The 17,490-nt window shown below is 42.6% G+C and overlaps 1 protein-coding gene across 11 annotated transcripts in view; it reads left to right on the top strand.

Annotated features, from left to right (window-relative positions):
* The window catches only part of ST3GAL3 (ST3 beta-galactoside alpha-2,3-sialyltransferase 3), a 308,813-nt gene that overhangs the window by 208,672 nt on the left and 82,651 nt on the right, over nt 1-17,490 (top strand). For all 11 annotated transcript variants that reach the window (XM_077277836.1, XM_077277842.1, XM_077277840.1 and 8 more), the window contains one exon: nt 8,233-8,325. In XM_077277836.1, coding sequence (XP_077133951.1) covers nt 8,233-8,325 — 93 coding nt within the window. The remainder of the gene's footprint in view (nt 1-8,232; nt 8,326-17,490) is intronic.

Here is a 17,490-nt window from a genome sequence, read left to right on the forward strand (position 1 = left end):
TATCTATCTATGCAAGTACTGTGCCAAAGTTTTCATTACTCAGGACAATATTAAAAAAATAGAAGTGTCAAGAGTTTATTTTTTTCAGTGCAAAAGAAGAATTCATGCCGTTAAATGATCATCATTTTCATATATAGGTTGAAATACAGCCATTGGCTGAAACAGAAACAGCTGTGTAGGAAGCTTAAGGCTATGTGCACACGTTGCGGATTGGGGTGCAGAATTTTCCGCACAAATTCCCCATCTCCTGGCAGAAAACGCAGGTGCAGAATTGACGTGTTTTTAATGCGGATTTTGTGCGGATTTCGTGCGTTTTTTACCCCTGCAGATTTCTATAATGGAAGGGTGCAGAAACGCTGCAGATCCGCACAAAAGCAGTGACATGCAGCATTTTTCACTCGGAATTTTCCGCACCATTAGCACAGTTTTTTTTTGTCCTATTGATTTACATAGTACTGTAAATGACTTTGAGGATCTGCAGCATTTGTGCACGGAAAAAAAAATGCTGCGGATCCACACTAAATCCGCATCGTGTGCACACAGCCTAAGGGTATGTGTACACGCTGCGGATTAGGCTACTTTCACACTAGCGTCGGGAACAACCCGTCGCCGTGCGTCGGGCCGACGTTCCCGACGCTAGCGTGGTCTCCGCCGCACAACGGGGGCAGCGGATGCATTTTTCCCACGCATCCGCTGCCCCATTGTGAGGTGCGGGGAAGTGCGGGGAGGTGGGGGCTGAGTTCCGGCCGCGCATGCGCGGTCGGAAAAAGCGGACCGTCGGGAGCAAAAAACGTTACATGTAACGTTTTTTTCTCCCGACGGTCCGCTACCACACGCCCAAGCGTCGCAAAACGGACGCACCGTTTGGCAATGCGTCGCAAATGCGTCGCTAATGTTAGTCTATGACGAAAAAACGTATCCAGCAAGAACTTTTGCTGGATGCGTAGTTTCGGCAAAACGACGCATTTGCGACGTATTGCAGTTAACGCTAGTGTGAAAGTAGCCTTACTCTACGGATTTTTCCGGACTGATTTTGGTAAATCCGCAGGTAAACCGCACTGCGGATTTTTTGGCGGATTTTGTGCAGATTCCACCTGCGTTTTTACACCTGCGGATTCCTATTATGGAGCAGTTGTAAACTGCTACGGAATCCGCACAAAGAATTGACATGCTGCGGAATAAACAACGCTACGTTTCCGCGCGTTTTTTTCTGCAGCATGTGCACTGCCGATTTTGTTTTCCATAGGTTTACATGGTACTGTACACTTCATGGAAAACTGCTGCGGATCCACAGCGGCCAATCCGATCCGCAGCAAAATCCGCAACGTGTGCACATACCCTAAAACTTGGTGAGGAACAGACAAATTGCCACAAAGGTGAGGTTGTGGAAGACCGTTTCTTGCCACAGTACAAACATATACACATACATACACTGTGCTATAAATAATGAATACATGAATTTCCCTATTTCTATACATGTAAAAAAAAAATAACATATGTTGAGCAAAAAAAGGTATAAGCCATGCACTAGTGACAAGGTGACCTCAATGGATAGACTCTATATTTTAATTTTTTTTTATCTTTACTTCATAATGTGCCAACCTGACCTCATGTAAACTTGGAAAGAGATAGGATCCGGAATAGCTTTAATTAAAACCTGTCTGGGGAAGATAGGTGGATAAGTGTGCACAGCCTAGGATGGGTCACACCCTTCATTGAACAAAAAGAAAAAAAAAACAAAACATGAAATAAAGCCAGGACACCTATAGTAATAAATAAAGTTGAAAGTGCACATACTCTGTGGCCAATAAATATATATATATATTTATATATATATTAGGGTTTTGTACTCACTCAGCTGCGGTTGAGGTAAGCACAGGAAGCGGTTTCATAAAAAATGTCCGGTCAGGTTTATTAACTTCATAAGCGTGCTTAAGCATAGGCAAACAAAAGATCCGCCTTGAGGACATTCTTACTTTGTAGCATGTTTTTGCCCTCACCTGCCTAAAAGTTTTGCACAGTACTGATATACAATACTTTATACATACACTCTCCTGAACATTGTAAAAACAAGGACAAACTATAAGTTTATGCAAATGAAGGAAATAGCAGATGTTGATAAAATCAGCAAATTATCAAATTTTGAGCACCTGGTATGTTGGAGGGGCATAAAAGCCAGGATAAGAGCAATTTTTTTTAGCCACCTGAAAACTCAAAAACTCAGTCAAGTCTTGTGGTATGATTGTGCGTTACCTCCTGTTCATCGATGTTCCACTTGTCGCAAATGAAAGATACGGAATCATTGAGAGAACTTGGTTTATCACTCCGGCAGAATGCAACATGTGAAGGTTGAGATATCAGCACTGTTTAACATTGCATGTCCCTGTGGTTGTGAGAATAACTCAAGGAAGAGGTGCACAAAGGAGAACCCCTGCACGGAGCTATCGTCAGATTAGAAGAATGGGTACATACTGATCCATTCTGTGCTTAAAGTGAAATTTGATGTCACATACCAACCCTGTCAGAGCAGGAAGCAGACGGCAAGGGACCTGACGGACATCAGATGGTGAGTATGTACTGTTTTTTTTTTTTTACATTTACGCTGGTAACCAGGGTAAACATCGGGTTACTAAGCGCGGCCCTGCGCTTAGTAACCCGATGTTTACCCTGGTTACCAGTGAAGACATCGCTGGATCGGTGTCACACACACCGATTCAGCGATGTCAGCGGGGCCTCAACGACCAAAAAAAGGTCCAGGCCATTCCGACACGACCAGCGATCTCACAGCAGGGGCCTGATCGCTGGTACGTGTCACACATAGCGAGATCGCTACTGAGGTCGCTGTTGCGTCACAAAACTTGTGACTCAGCAGCGATCTCGCTAGCGATCTCGCTATGTGAGACGGGGCCTTTAAGGTAACAGTGTCCACAAAAACTATCAGAAAGTGTTTGCACAGCATTGGGCTAGGAGCCAGATGTCCAAGTACTGGTGTTCCACTGACTTCACGCCACCATTTCCAAAGGCTCTCATGGTGCAGAGCAGGACAGCAATGGAGATATATGCTCCACTTTTGTCTTGGATTTAGAGATAGCTGGAGATTTGTCTGGAGACCACATTGGCAATACCATGAAAAGGCCTTCACAAGGTAGCATCATGCTGGTCTTACTTTCATTATTATGGTTTGGGGGTGGCATAATGTACTGTAGCCGGACCCCTCTAGTCTTCATTCCAGTGCACTCTCAGCTCTATATTACATTGATTTGGTCATGAAACCACTGGAGCGGTCATTTCTTCAACGTGTCCCAGAACGCACTTTACATGTCGACAAGACCAGGCTTGCATGTTGCTTGTGCTACTATGAGCAGCCTAAACGTGCTACCACGGCCTGCAGTGTCTCTGGATTTTGCTCCCATCGATCACATCTCTGATGTCATTGTTCAACAGTTGCATAGGAAGCTGCCAGCAGCGGATCTTGATGATTTGCCCAACAGATCTTGATGATTTGCCCAAGTGAATTCAGTGTAGCAGAACCTTCCTCAGACAAGTCAACTATTATTAATGTCACTCATAGCAGCCGAAGTGTTTAAGCCGTGTATTTCTGCGTGTAGCACTAATGCTTGATACTGAACAAATCGAGATGTTTGGGACATTTTGTTTCCATTTTTTCATCATTTGGATATCGTTAACATGTTTACCCATTCTGTAGTATCAAGGTTAAACACAAACTCTGACATTTTTTCTATTTTACATAAATAGATCCTAGGTGACATAATTTACTTTATTTTGCATTTTCCCCACTGTAACTGTGGCATCCATTAGAGCCCAAGTTACAGGGGAACACAGCCCACTTCAGTATCATAAGTCACTGGCAGAGCTGATGTGGTCATTGTGCACTATCTAAACAGGAAAGGAAAGGACAGAAGAGGTAAAAAACAGTTTACGCTTTCTCTCCAGGTTTTCTGGATGTGGTTGCAGCGGATTTAATCCTGTGCTGTAAATTTATAATGGTGCGGAATTAAAGCCAGGACCAAGGGCCTTAAATTTGCCTCATTTGGACCTTATCAGGATGAACATTTGGACGGCATTAGACCATCAGATCAGATAGCAGCAACTCACTACTTAGGACCATAATCCCACTTTTCAAAGTGCAGCAGATTTTCGTGAAAACTCATGCCGTCTGTGCATGAAAAGACACTGAAGAACTCAACGTTTTCGGCATCTTTCCCCAAAGACTTCTATTGAGAGCCTGAAAAGGACCTGTAAAAGAACAATTGTGTTTTTAAGTGTTGATTAACAACTCTGACAAATGCTCTAACCAAGAGTACAAATGCAGCGAAAAGGCCGAAATGTAATTGCGTAATTTGGTGCGGACATTTGCAGAAAACAGGAGGAACAAAACAAATATTATCAACATAAAAGCTGCACATTCAGAAGGTCCAGCTGTTTTCAGACTGCGTAAAAGAAGAAGCAATGATTGTGGATGTGGGGCAGTACAGTCTGATCCGGCCTTTCAAGCTCAGTAAGTGAATTGTCTTGTTAATGAGAGAGAAGACTAGTCTGATTAGTTTAAGTAGAGGAAAGAAAGTCCAATAACCATAAGCAACAGCAATGGCCTAAAGACGAGCAGTCAGCACTTCATACCTAAGATTGCAAGCCACAACTTTAGAAGACCACGAATGACCCCAAACATCTCGCACTCTCAAGAACGGTGAAACCACATGGACACCAACTCATCAAAACTGGACAGCTAAAAAAAATCACTAGATCTAACTAAATGTAATTCCTGTTGTCCCATGCAGACAAAAGAGTCAGAGATCAGAGTAATCCACATAGTACCATCAAGTCTTGTGACATCGGTTCAGGTTGATGGTTAAACTATGGGAGGAATGTTTTCATACATCATGTTACAACCTGAACTGAATTTCAGTATTTCTGATGGTATTAAGAGTTTTGTAGTAACAGTAAAAATAACTCGTCATGTAACAAAGACCTACAATTGTCAGCTGATTTCAAGAAGATGAGTACGAGCTTAGTGCCATCCATGGTTGGACAGTGACCTAATCTCAATTACATTTTTGAAGGAGTTATCTCATTAACCCAATGGTGATCTTTGGAAATAAAAATATATAAATATCCCATCTGTACCCTTAGCGCTCCTCCATACTTCTGGCGGTGTGTCCCTCTTGTCTCCTGGCTTCTTCAGCTGAGCACTGCAGTGGTCACAATCCGTCTGAGTCAGAAGAAAGTCTCCTAGAACCAGCTCTTTCTTCTGGCTCCTGTAAAGCCATGACTGTCAATCAAGAACGAGGAAGGCGGACATAACGGAAAACAAGTAGACGGGAAGTTGTACTTAACCGATCCACCACGCCCATGGTGCACCAATCGCTTGGGTTTGGCACGAAAAGCCATTTTGTGCTGACATGGTCCCTTTAATATGAAACATCCGATATGTTTGCATAAACCAAGTAATGCCGTCGTGTCAACATGAACCAGAATCTGTAAGGAATTATTCCACTCCCTTTGATTCAAGAACAACTTTTGTTTGGCTTAGTAAAGGACCCACCAGTCATCAAAGTCCTATTAATCTTTTTTTTTATAAATTTCATTATTTCTCATGGTTTCAATTAATATGTTTATAAATGGCAACTTATCCGCTTACTATGTTGCTGCTGCTAAATTTATTGGCAATGTTTAGCTGTGAATATCTGAAAAGGCTACAGATGAACAAAAACAGGAGAAAAATCAAGGAATCCAAGCATCACTATAACCTCTACAAGGCCCTCATATGTGACTACTGGACAAGTAGAGAAACATTTAGATTTGAGAGTAATCAGTGGTTGATAATGGACAAGTAGTAATTCAGTCTTTATCAGAATATTCTTATCTGACACTTAAAAAGATTCATGGATGGGGAGACATTTCCTGGTTGCAAAGTATCTTCCTTGCGGAACATCAAACAAGTGACGACTGAGGTTCTATCTGTAAAAAACAAAAACAAGGAAAACGTGTAACATATGTCCTTCTTCAAAAGTGGTGTGGAACCACAACCGACCTGCAATTATTTTCCTTTCAAGGAAGACGGAGTTATGTTGTCCTCTAATCGCCGTTCACCATCTTGTTTCATGTGCGAGGTTGATGTCTTAAAAATGTAATGCTGCTGCTTTTTCACAGATATAAGGGGTTAAATGTTGAGTTCCAGAACTTCAAATACTCTATCTTCTCTGTTATGGACCTGGTGGTTAGGAGCACCTGAAATGACCTGATAGTCAAACTGCAAAAATAGAGCGAGCTCTGGGAAGTGGGAGCTCTGCTGACCGCAACCCTGATCTATTATCACACACACTAGAATTAGCCGTGGATCGTGCCTGACTCTGCCTAGACGACTCTTCACAGCCTGAGAGGTAACTACCCCTAAAGAGAAATATAGCCTCACCTTGCCTCAGAGAAATTTCCCAAAGGAAAAGGGCAGCCCCCCACATATATTGACTGTGAGTTAAGAGGAATGCACAAACATAGGAATGAGACAGGTTTCAGCAAAGGAGGCCAGACTGACTAAATAGACAGAAAATAGATAAAGGGATCTTTGTGGTCAGCACAAAAAACTACAAAAAGCCACGCAGAGTGAGCAAAAAACCACCGCACCGACTCACGGTGCGGTAGGTGCCACTCTGCAACCCAGAGCTTCCAGCTAGTGAGACAATTTCATAATAGCCAGCTGGACAGAACTTAGCAGGTACTCAGAAATATATTCAGAACACAAATGAACAACAAAATGAGCTCAGCAGGGACTTAGCTTCTGTTGCAGTAGACAGGTCATCAGGAGATCCAAGAGAGATCTGAACCAGTACTGATACATTGACACCTGGCATCAAGTAACGATCTGAGCAGAGTTAAATAGAGGAACCAGCCCAGTACTAAACGATGCAGCTGAGGAAGCCACTTTAAGACCAGCAGCTCCACTTTCAGCCACCAGAGGAAACCCATGGACAGAACTCACAGAAATACCATTCCTGACCACAGGAGGGAGTTCGAGAACAGAGTTCACAACACTTCTCACTATCGAATTTAGGTGATTCCAACCATGTTTCAATACCATCATTTCCTTCTATTCAGTTTACATCTGGATTGACATTGTCTTTTCTTAACTGTCCTTTAACTCCTTCATATCTGCAGCTTCATAGAATTGACCTAATTTTTCAGGTTCAGCTAATACAATGGGCCAAATTTCTACCTTCCATTTAAAGGGGATATTCTTGACTATATATTTTTTTTTATTTTGGGCCTACGAACGAACATGCTTGTAGTTTCTACCGATCTGCCTGCTGCTTATTTTTGCTTATTTCCTTCCAGTTGCTCTGTCTTGGGGCAAGATTGCCTATGTCATACTGATTGACATCTGGCTCCCTGCAGTGAGGCAGCTGGGAGCCGGCTGTCAATAAACATTACATCAACAGTCACGTTCCGTACTGTCAACTGAGCAGAGCAGAAGAGCTGCTCTGCTGACGTGAAGCAGCAGAATTGCCGGCAGGGGCGGTCTGTGACCGCTTTGAGTTGGCAGAAATATGCAGTGGGCAGATAGGTAACAACTACATGCATGTTCATTTTTAAGCCCATAGTAAAAAATAAAATAGTCCATTAGTGGCTGTATATGCAAAACTGATCAACATGTGCAATTTTTGTACATGGCTCCTTTTATTGGGCCTATAGATTGGGACTCTTGAAATATAACACTTCTTTTCAAAATTGCATCTTCCAGCCATTCATCCTGCTTCATTTAAAGTTAGAGAGAAGAGATGTAGCAGAGGAACATAACATGATTATGTATACTTATAAATCTGTGTGATCACTGTGGCACCATCATGCCTGATATTAGTGGATTTCACCTTTAGAAATCTAACATCGATCAGGGACTTGCATTCATAGATTTTAGAATATTAAAATGTGACCAGCACTTGGATTCAAGCTCTCGTAATAACTCCGCATCAGTAACAGGACAAATAAAGCATTAACAATGTATCTTCATTAATTATAATGATTTTATTAACTGTAAAATGGTGTTCAAAGTTGGGCAGAGATTTATATTTTTGGTAATAAAGTGTTCTTCATTCATCCTTTTCTGCAGAGGTCACAAGAAGTTAGGGGGCTTTATGCATCTAATGTGGTGGATACTGAAATCTTACAGTTTTGTTGTTTTTTTCACTACATTGGTTTTGATTATTTTTTTTCTTTTAGATCAGCAGAACTTGCAACCAAGTACGCAAACTTCTCCGAGGGCGTCTGCAAGCCGGGATATGCATCTGCAATGATGGCTGCCATCTTTCCAAAGTAAGAAAACTCTTTTTCTAATGTTTATTACGCACTTTTATCTTTGGTACACACTGTATCTCCCCAAATAATGTATTCACTGCCATCTTCTTCTAGGTAAATTTTAGATACCGCATTCTAGGTTCTGGAACAGTCAAACCTGCTTTCCATGAAAATTGCGCCGAACGTTTTAAGGTGATGCATTATTTGTTTGGCGCCACTTGTTATGTCACGTTTATTTTCCAACTTTAAATAAGAGTTAGATAAAAATCATTAATTTGGTTTGCAAATTAGGTCATCATTCATCTACTGGGTGCATCTTAGGTCTTTTCTCAGCCTCCTTTCTCTTGGTTCAGGTAGATATAAAATAGATGCAGATTTCTTGTTTTTCGGTAGAACTTTGTGACTTGAGGATAATCGTGACTGATATTCAGATGTATTGAGAAACTAATTCTTTCATACAGCATTTCTCACGCTTGGAATGAAGATCGTTATCAGATTATCTTCCCACACAACCATTGCCCCTTGAACATCTCCCCATATCAGCAGTTTGGAGGTTCATCTCTCTGCCGGTATTCAGCAACCTTATCCCACCAATATATCCAACCACAGATATGACGGCTCTTGTTCCAAACAAAAGGCCTCTCTTCTATGGATGACGCTCTCTATATTATGGGGTGATTTTTATCTCTCCGAGGTCAGCCATATCCGGTGCTCAGGACAGATTCCTTCTGAATTTGCAGACCATGAAAGACATGCATCTTTGTGTGTATGAAACTTGGAGTAAGTGACTAATAAATGCACGATATTCCTATACTAGACATCAGTATATTGTCAGCTTTATGTGGCGGCTTCTAGGTTAATACTTGTATTTGCCAATCTTTTTAAGCACATTTCATCTCTGGGTAGTCGATAAACACAATAGAGAAATCAGAACTGTTAAAACTCTGTATGGTTTATTATAAATCCAGATTAAAAACTTTGAGAAGTCCACTAATCTGTATTTAATGTGAAAAAGGAGCAGCTCACCTGACCAGGTGCACGGCAAAATACTCCACTAATGGCAACTGTCCAAACAATAGCCGGCACTCAAATCTTACTAAAAAAAATTGCTTTATTGATCCAGTAGGATGAAAGTCACAAAAAAGGTTGTACACAACAGCATAAAAATTAAAAATCCAGAAAATAAATATCTGCTGCGCTCCCAAGCAAAAGACCCCAGGAGCTTTCAATCTATTATTCTATTTAACCTCAACCTTGAAGCAAACTATTTCCAACTCCAATTAAGTATCAATAACAATTTTAGGTAGTGTGAGGATATAAAAAGAATGTGGGAAGAACAAATAAACTCCATAATGGTGGTACATAGCGAATCTTTACTTCGTATAATATATACAGTGAGTCACGTTACTGTAAACCACCATGAAAACAATAAGTACCAGACATATCGGATTGTGCAAGATGGGACACAATGAGGTGCACGAACCTCCCGCGATTCTCACTCGTAGAGTAAACACTTACAGTTTAATTTAGAAGGACTGAGTGCAACACATATGGACACAGTTTACAAGTGTCGGGAATATTTTTTTTGTATATTTCCTCTTCATTACATTTATATGACTTGGTGAGAGGGGCAGCCATGCTTTGGGAAGAACTTTTAAGTCTCAGAAGGCCACGACTGATGACATGAAAGATCAGACATCGCTCTGCCACGCTTTTTCCACTGGTTCTTCTTATCTTTAAGGATCGTAAGTTTTTTCTCCTGGAATATGAGTTTGTTCCTGAACATCAGTGATCTGTGTTTTTTGGAGACAAGTTGGTCCATTTCATTTCAGGCTACAAATAAGGGTCTTCATACCGGTGGCTTATCTTGGAGAAAAATTCAATCAGCAGTCCGAAATCAGATATGCGCTATCGACATTTATCCCAACTATCAGTTGGCTGGCATCCGCAGCTTCACATAGACCGTTGGCCAAACCTATCAATATCGACTGGTTCAGATGACTTAAATCTAATGTGTATGGGAGCCCTTACATATCCATCGGTTGCTGGGAGCTGGGGGTGCCAAGAGTCAAACCCCTGTTGGTCTGATATATAGGTGTCACAGGTGTGTCAGATGCAACAGACTGTCCATCTGCATCTGGCTGTAGAAGGTCTCTGTGTTTGGCATTACAGACAACTCCTTAATCCTTCTGACTCTTGAACCCAGCGGAAACCTCCCTCCAGCTCTAGTTTACACACCTGGACCTGGGAGTTTATATATCCCCCGTCTGCTGCAGAGAGTCGCTGGTGATATTCACATTTTTCCCTTGTGAAGGCTTAGAGCTATGGCAGTTGGCTAACTTCCTCTCTGGAGCTGATAGAGGATTTTTGGTGTTACCTCTCTGAGTCTGCTCAACTAAGTTCATTCCCCTTGTCTGTCTACCTTTTTGTCTTTAGTTTACAGTGGGGACTGACCCTTCCTATCTAGGGCCTATTCTATGGAGATAACAGGCTAAGCTTCCTGCTCGGCGATTGGTGAAGAAACAATTTAGGGACGGTTGGGCTGGTAGGGTGCTATCAGATCATCCTAGGGGTCTCCACTCACCCTTTCCCTAGTGTCTGGGCTTCCTTCCCCTCATCCCTTTGTGTTGCACTTAGGGTACCGTCACACAGTACCATTTTAATCGCTACGACGGCACGATCCGTGACGTCGTAGCGATCGTATGATTATCGCTCCAGCGTCGTAGACTGCGGTCACACGTTGCAATCACGGCGCTGGAGCGATGCCGAAGTCCCCGGTAACCAGGGTAAACATCGGGTAACTAAGCGCAGGGCCGCGCTTAGTAACCCGATGTTTACCCTGGTTACCAGCGTAAACGTAAAAAAAACAAACAGTACATACTTACATTCCGGTGTCTGTCCCCGGCGTTCTGCTTCTCTCCGCTGTGTAAGCGCCATAGCCGGAAAGCACAGCGGTGACGTCAGACGTCACCGCTGAGCTCGCTTTCCGGCTGGCAGACGCTCACACAGTGCAGAGAAGCTGAGACGCCGGGGACAGACACCGGAATGTAAGTATGTACTGTTTGTTTTTTTTACGTTTACGCTGGTAACCACGGTAAACATCGGGTTACTAAGCGCGGCCCTGCGCTTAGTTACCCGATGTTTACCCTGGTTACAAGCGAACACATCGCTGGATCGCTGTCACACACAACGATCCAGCGATGTCAGCGGGTGATCAAGCGACGAAAGAAAGTTCCATACGATCTGCTACGACGTACGATTCTCAGCAGGGTCCCTGATCGCTGCTGCGTGTCAGACACTGCGATATCGTAACGATATCGCTAGAACGTCACGAATCGTACCGTCGTAGCGATCAAAATGGTACTGTGTGACGGTACCCTTAGTCTTCCCACACTGTGTGTGACAATAGGTCAGCAAAATTATCGGACTGGGTAACACCTTTAATATATTTATACAACATGAGCATAATCTTGGGTATTCAAGAAGGATGAAGCATCTCAATCGCTACATGAGTGCAGAATGTCCACGATATTAGGGCCAATACATGTCTTCAGTAGGTTTATGAGCATTACAACATGCCTGGGTCTGTAATCATTACATTGAATTATCTTCCCCACCAACAAAGACTTTTATTATTCATGTAGCAGAAGAAAAGCAATGTAAGTACATATTGATTTAATAGAACCATGATCCCTACATGACAGGCAGGTTGAGTTAAAACGGTTACACGCTTCATTAAAAGACATTGCCCCGTGACTTGGTAATTTCCTGACATTTACCAATTACTGTTCACTCAAGAGAAAGAACAGACAGTTTCCAGTTGCTGGATATTGGGAGGCCAAACCCCAGATAAATACAAACAAATGTGCTTTCTGAAGGTTCCTCCGCATCCCACACGAGATGGATGGGGACTAATGGCTTTGGGGGAGGTTAGGAGCACGTTCAACCTTTTTGCTGAATACAAAGCAGAGACTACAAATTGAAATTCCAACATCTATTACTCCAAATGTGCCTGACAGCACAAGATGCATGTTCTGCCACTTTCTCTCTGGACATCTACTCTTTAGAAGATGGCAATAAGGAAGACCAAGAACAGATAGACCTGATAACACGGGGATCAAATCAAAGGCTTCTCAATGACCAGTTCCTTATGAATAATGGAGGTCAGGAGTTCAGGGAGCACCTTCACTAATTCAATTTACAAAGACCTTCAATGAATATATCAACCCTTGTAATACCTTAGAAGAACTGTCAAATGGCTATGGATTGCTCCTCAAGGAAACCACAGATAGAAATCTGAAAAAAAAAGGAGAAGATATATTCCAAGAGGTCTTTATCGGTAAACGTGATAGATTGGTTTTATGAGGAGCAGCTGTACTTCTTAGAAGTTAAATAAGAGCAGGTGTGTAGAGCCAAAAACAGTCCTCAACAAGTCCTTAGATTTTACTGAATACTAAATGGCTAATCTACCATTCATGTTTTTTGAAGAATTTAATTTCCTGTTAATGGTGGCCCATTTCTCATGTCTGATTCCAGCAGCTCTGTCCTGCAAATTAACAGTGCTGACCACCGAGCCTCCATTCTGCATAACATCCCCTTTCTCCGGGCGATGGTCACAGAATTGTTAAAAGCAACAGTGACTATAATCTTTGACTATTCAAATTGCTTCTTCAGAGAGGAAGAGGATTTGAACTCTAGTGCCGCCTACGATCCTAAAAAGTCAATATCAACCCTTCAACAAGCCTTGAGCCAAATCGGAATCTAAATATGCAGACACGTGTTTGGGGATGTTGCCCCTCCTCAGTGCATAATCAGATCTCATGCTTTGCACTGAGGAGGGGAAAAGCCCCGAAACACGTGTCTGCAAATAGAGATTCTGGTTTAGCTTATATTTTAAGTCATATAGCAGGGCTCGTCAAAGGGTCAATATTGACTTTTAGGATTGCTACTGCTAATAGGTGATGCTAGAGTTCTAGACCTCTCTGGAGAGGCAATTTGCACATTTAATTTCCCAGAGGAGCATTGCATGGCCTATAAGTCTCCTTACGCTGGCGTGTCACTCTCCACAAGATGAAACGTTACTCTACTCCTTAGACTATAATCTTTGAAGTGAGTCGTAGTCACCACTATTCACTCTATGTGCTATAAGTTTAGTGGAGCATGTACAGTTGTCAGCTGAGATATTAGTCTGTTGGTTATGTAACGAGATCCTTGTGTCGACTAAACATACATCATTATCCAGTGACCTCTGACATGTTAGCATATAGACCAGAACTTGGCTTCAAGGGGAACTCCAGAAAAAAAGACAACCTCGTTGTAATTCTTTTATGGAAAAAATCCTTCAGTGCATCCCGATGTAATCTGTGGCGAACCCACAATGAAAATGCTTGTTCTCCCTGGACGTCTATTGAATTACATGACATAATGGAGTCTCCCTGGAGCGCTGGATGCGGCTCTAGACCTTATGTAACACAAGGGGCTCCGGTCTCTTATACAGACGTGCTTTAAATGGCTTTATGGACCGAATCTGTAAAATTAAAGCCTTTAAAGTGTATCATCGTAGCTGGATCCTCACTTTGCATAATTCCCTCCATATTCAGTATTGTCTTATTTTTCCTGACATTTGATGGCTCCCTGGTGATTTTAGTTTGTCGGCTGATAGTTATTATAATCTCTTTTGATTGATTATTGCCGTCCGCAAAACACAGGGGGGTCCAGGGACAAACTTTGATCGATATGGGAGCCACTTAAAGGGAATGTTCTCCCCAAAATGCTTATTAAAGTAGCTATAAAGTGACTTGGCCCCAATAAAAATCATATATTTTTGTGACACCGCACTTGAGAAAATGACTTTTATTTCCAAAGAAGGAGCTTCATTCTTGGTGTGACCAAGGGCTCGGTATGCCGTTAGGTCTACTCTGTTGGCATTTTGGACAATGTCTCTTTTTTTGGATTGACAGCTCTCTCTTGCCCAGAGTGACTTGTGCCTGAACTTGACCTGTGGTGTCTGCACATGCACACCGACACTGCCAGAGCACTGACAATGCACGCATAGTGTCAGTCAGTGTGGGCAAGCACTTTCTGCTTCCCGTCTCCAGCCAAGATGGAGAACATGACATTGTGCGTGTACGTGGCCGGGCTCAAGCAGTGTCAGTGTGCATGCATGGACACACAGTAAGAGCGCTGTCAATCAGAAGCTGGAAAAGTCCTCAATGAAACTTAAAGGGGGGTAGCGGTGCATTGAGCCCTTGGCCACACCAAGGCAAGTCCTTTCCTTTGCATTTGTGACAAAAGTCCTTTTTTCAGGCACTGTACAACTAAAATGTACAGTGCTAGTGTGATTTTTTATTTTTTTTTACAGGCGCTAAGTCCCCTATATCACATAACGATAAGTTTAATATGGAATTTAGAAGTGACGGACTGCTTTTTTTTAAGAGCAATTGTGTTGCATATTTGATGGCTCAGTGGTTAGCACTACAATCTTGCAGCGCTGGGGTCCTGGGTTCAAATCCCACCAAGGACAACATCTGCAAGGAGTTTGTATGTTCTCCCCTTGTTTGCGGGGGTTTCCTCCCACATTCCACAGACATATTGATAGGGAAATTAGATTGTGTGCCCTGATGGGGACAGTAATAATGTGGCTACAGAATATGATGGCGCTATATAAGCAAGTAAAATAAATATATATATAGCAGTAGATCTATCCATTTTTCTGCAGTCCATAAGGTTCTTGCACTGTTGTTTTCTTTTTATATGTAAACATACGGTAAGTGGATCTGAGAGCAATTCTGATCATCCAGCTCTGCACTGCCTGATAGTACGGAATTTGACAAGTTACTACCCTGCTTACCTGTTACGCAAATAAATCATTATAATGGAATAATTAAGATCATCCGTCCTCCTGCACAATGTATATAATCCAGGACATCATGCTCCGCCTCACATGTAAAGCGCCATGGAATAATTGGCGCCATTATTATAAATAATAATAGTAGGTGTTGTATTAATGGAACATTGTATCACTGTTCATTTTAGCCACTTTATTAGGGCAGATGGGAGCCGGTCACTTTTTCACAGCATCCCTTTCTAGTACTGTTGTCGGCAGCTGTTCCCTTTAATCCTCTCCATTATTGCACAGAAAGACTCCATATGTGCACAGGGCCAAGCGTCCTAGGGCCGGGGCCAAGCAAAGAAAATGGCCAGAGAGGATGCAGAGATCCAAATATTAGCATTCCTTCTGGGTTTCTCTAACATTTCTCCTGCATATTAATGAACATGTGACAGGAAGACGCCATGTAAATTCCAGATGTGCCCAACACGCCTCGTCTTCTCTGTTCCTTCCCAGACTTGGTGGCTTAGTTCTCTGAGTTTTTCTAAGGAAATGTTTATGACTATTGATATTGCGAGGTTTAGTGAGGGAGCAGCATGTAAATATATGACTGTACGAATATAGATAGTAAAAATCAATGAAAATGGTAGAAAAGAAGAACACTGGGGCAGATTTACTAATCCTGACTAATACATAGACAGTGTAAATGTGACGGTCTGCAAAGGCAGCAAACAAAGTTCTGTAAGATCAATTTCTTTCCTCTCTTTTTTGCAACAAGAATTTACAAATTGGCATATTTAAAACCATGTCCTCTTTTTTTCCCACCTTTTTCCCCTAAGGAAAAAATACAATTATTTCGGTGGAGTATTTTCGGTCATGGTGCATAAACAGTCACAAAAGGGCATACCCACGGAGCTTTAAAGACAGGGCCTGTATACAGTATTTCTGCCCCTACTGAAAGCCCCTTATTGTTCTCATCCACACAAACAATATGATGACCCTAAAGGTTCCCAACACAGTATGATGCTGCCATAATGTCACCGAAACAGTTTGATGGCCCTACAGTGTCCCCCACACATTATGGTTTCTCGATATATCTGAGACCCCACAGTGTGATGCCCCCACACAATATGATGCCCATTGTCCCCCTAGACATTACGATGATCCCATAGTAACTCCAACACAGTATGATTCCTCCACATAATCTGATCCTGCCACGGTGCCCCCAAAACAGCACGATGTCCCCACAGTGCCTCCAATACGGTATATCGCCCCCACAACCTTTAAACACATTATGATGCGTCTACATTGCCCTCCGCACAGTATTGTATTCCTACAGTCCCTCTTCCCACATTATGAGGCCCCACAGTGACCCCCCACAGTAACCCCCACACAGTATGCAGCCACAGCCCATCACACAGTACACAGTATAATGCCGCCCACAGAGTATGATGCGTTTTCAGGCACAGTATGATAGCCCCCACAGATCGCCCCCACACACTGATGCCCCCACAGATACTCCACACATTATATATTCAAAGTGCCCAACCCACACACAGTATGATACCTCCACAACAATATTTGCCCCCACAGTCTTCCAATACAGTACTGTAATATGGTCCCCACGCACATTATGATACCCCCCACAGATTGCCCACACACTATGATGTCCTCACAGTCCCCAACTCATACACAGATTGCCCCCATAGTCTCCCGATAAGTAAGATAGTCCCCACACACGGTATGATGGCTCCCACAGTTCCTCCCAACGAGTACTCACTGACTGAATGTAGGGAAGATCACGATGGGCTGCAGCGGTCTGTGCAGGGTGTGGATGGAGGCTCCACGCAGTAGGTATGATCTAGTGTTTGGCTATGTGTGAACGCATTCAACTCGCAGGCCCCAGAGCCGCCATGTTGTCTTCCACTATTAGCGGGACACCACTGATATAATTTATTTAAAGATTCATAAAATGCTCATTTTACTGTCAGATGGAAACTTTTGCACAATAATTACACCACTCTAAGGGCGCAGTCAGCGGGGTATATTGGGCCCCATTGCACGGACTGTCTGACAGCTCTCCTGACCCGAGTGTGACCGCTGCGCAGAATTGTACGAGGCTGAATTTTCACCTGTGTCGTCAGGTCTAAAAGATCTATGTAATAATGTATATACGGCATATTGGGAAATTTTGTGACAGATCAGCCTTAACATCTTTATCAGTTTTATATTTAAGGCTTGAAAATCAAATCAACTATTTTTTTAATGTAATCACTAACAGTGGCTGTTTCATTTTTCACCTTTTTCCTATGTATCAGCAATGGTCCAGCTTCTTCTCTAGTGCCCTCCTGCTT

Source organism: Ranitomeya variabilis, chromosome 8 (assembly GCF_051348905.1).
Source record: "Ranitomeya variabilis isolate aRanVar5 chromosome 8, aRanVar5.hap1, whole genome shotgun sequence".
NCBI classification, from domain to species: Eukaryota; Metazoa; Chordata; class Amphibia; order Anura; family Dendrobatidae; genus Ranitomeya; species Ranitomeya variabilis.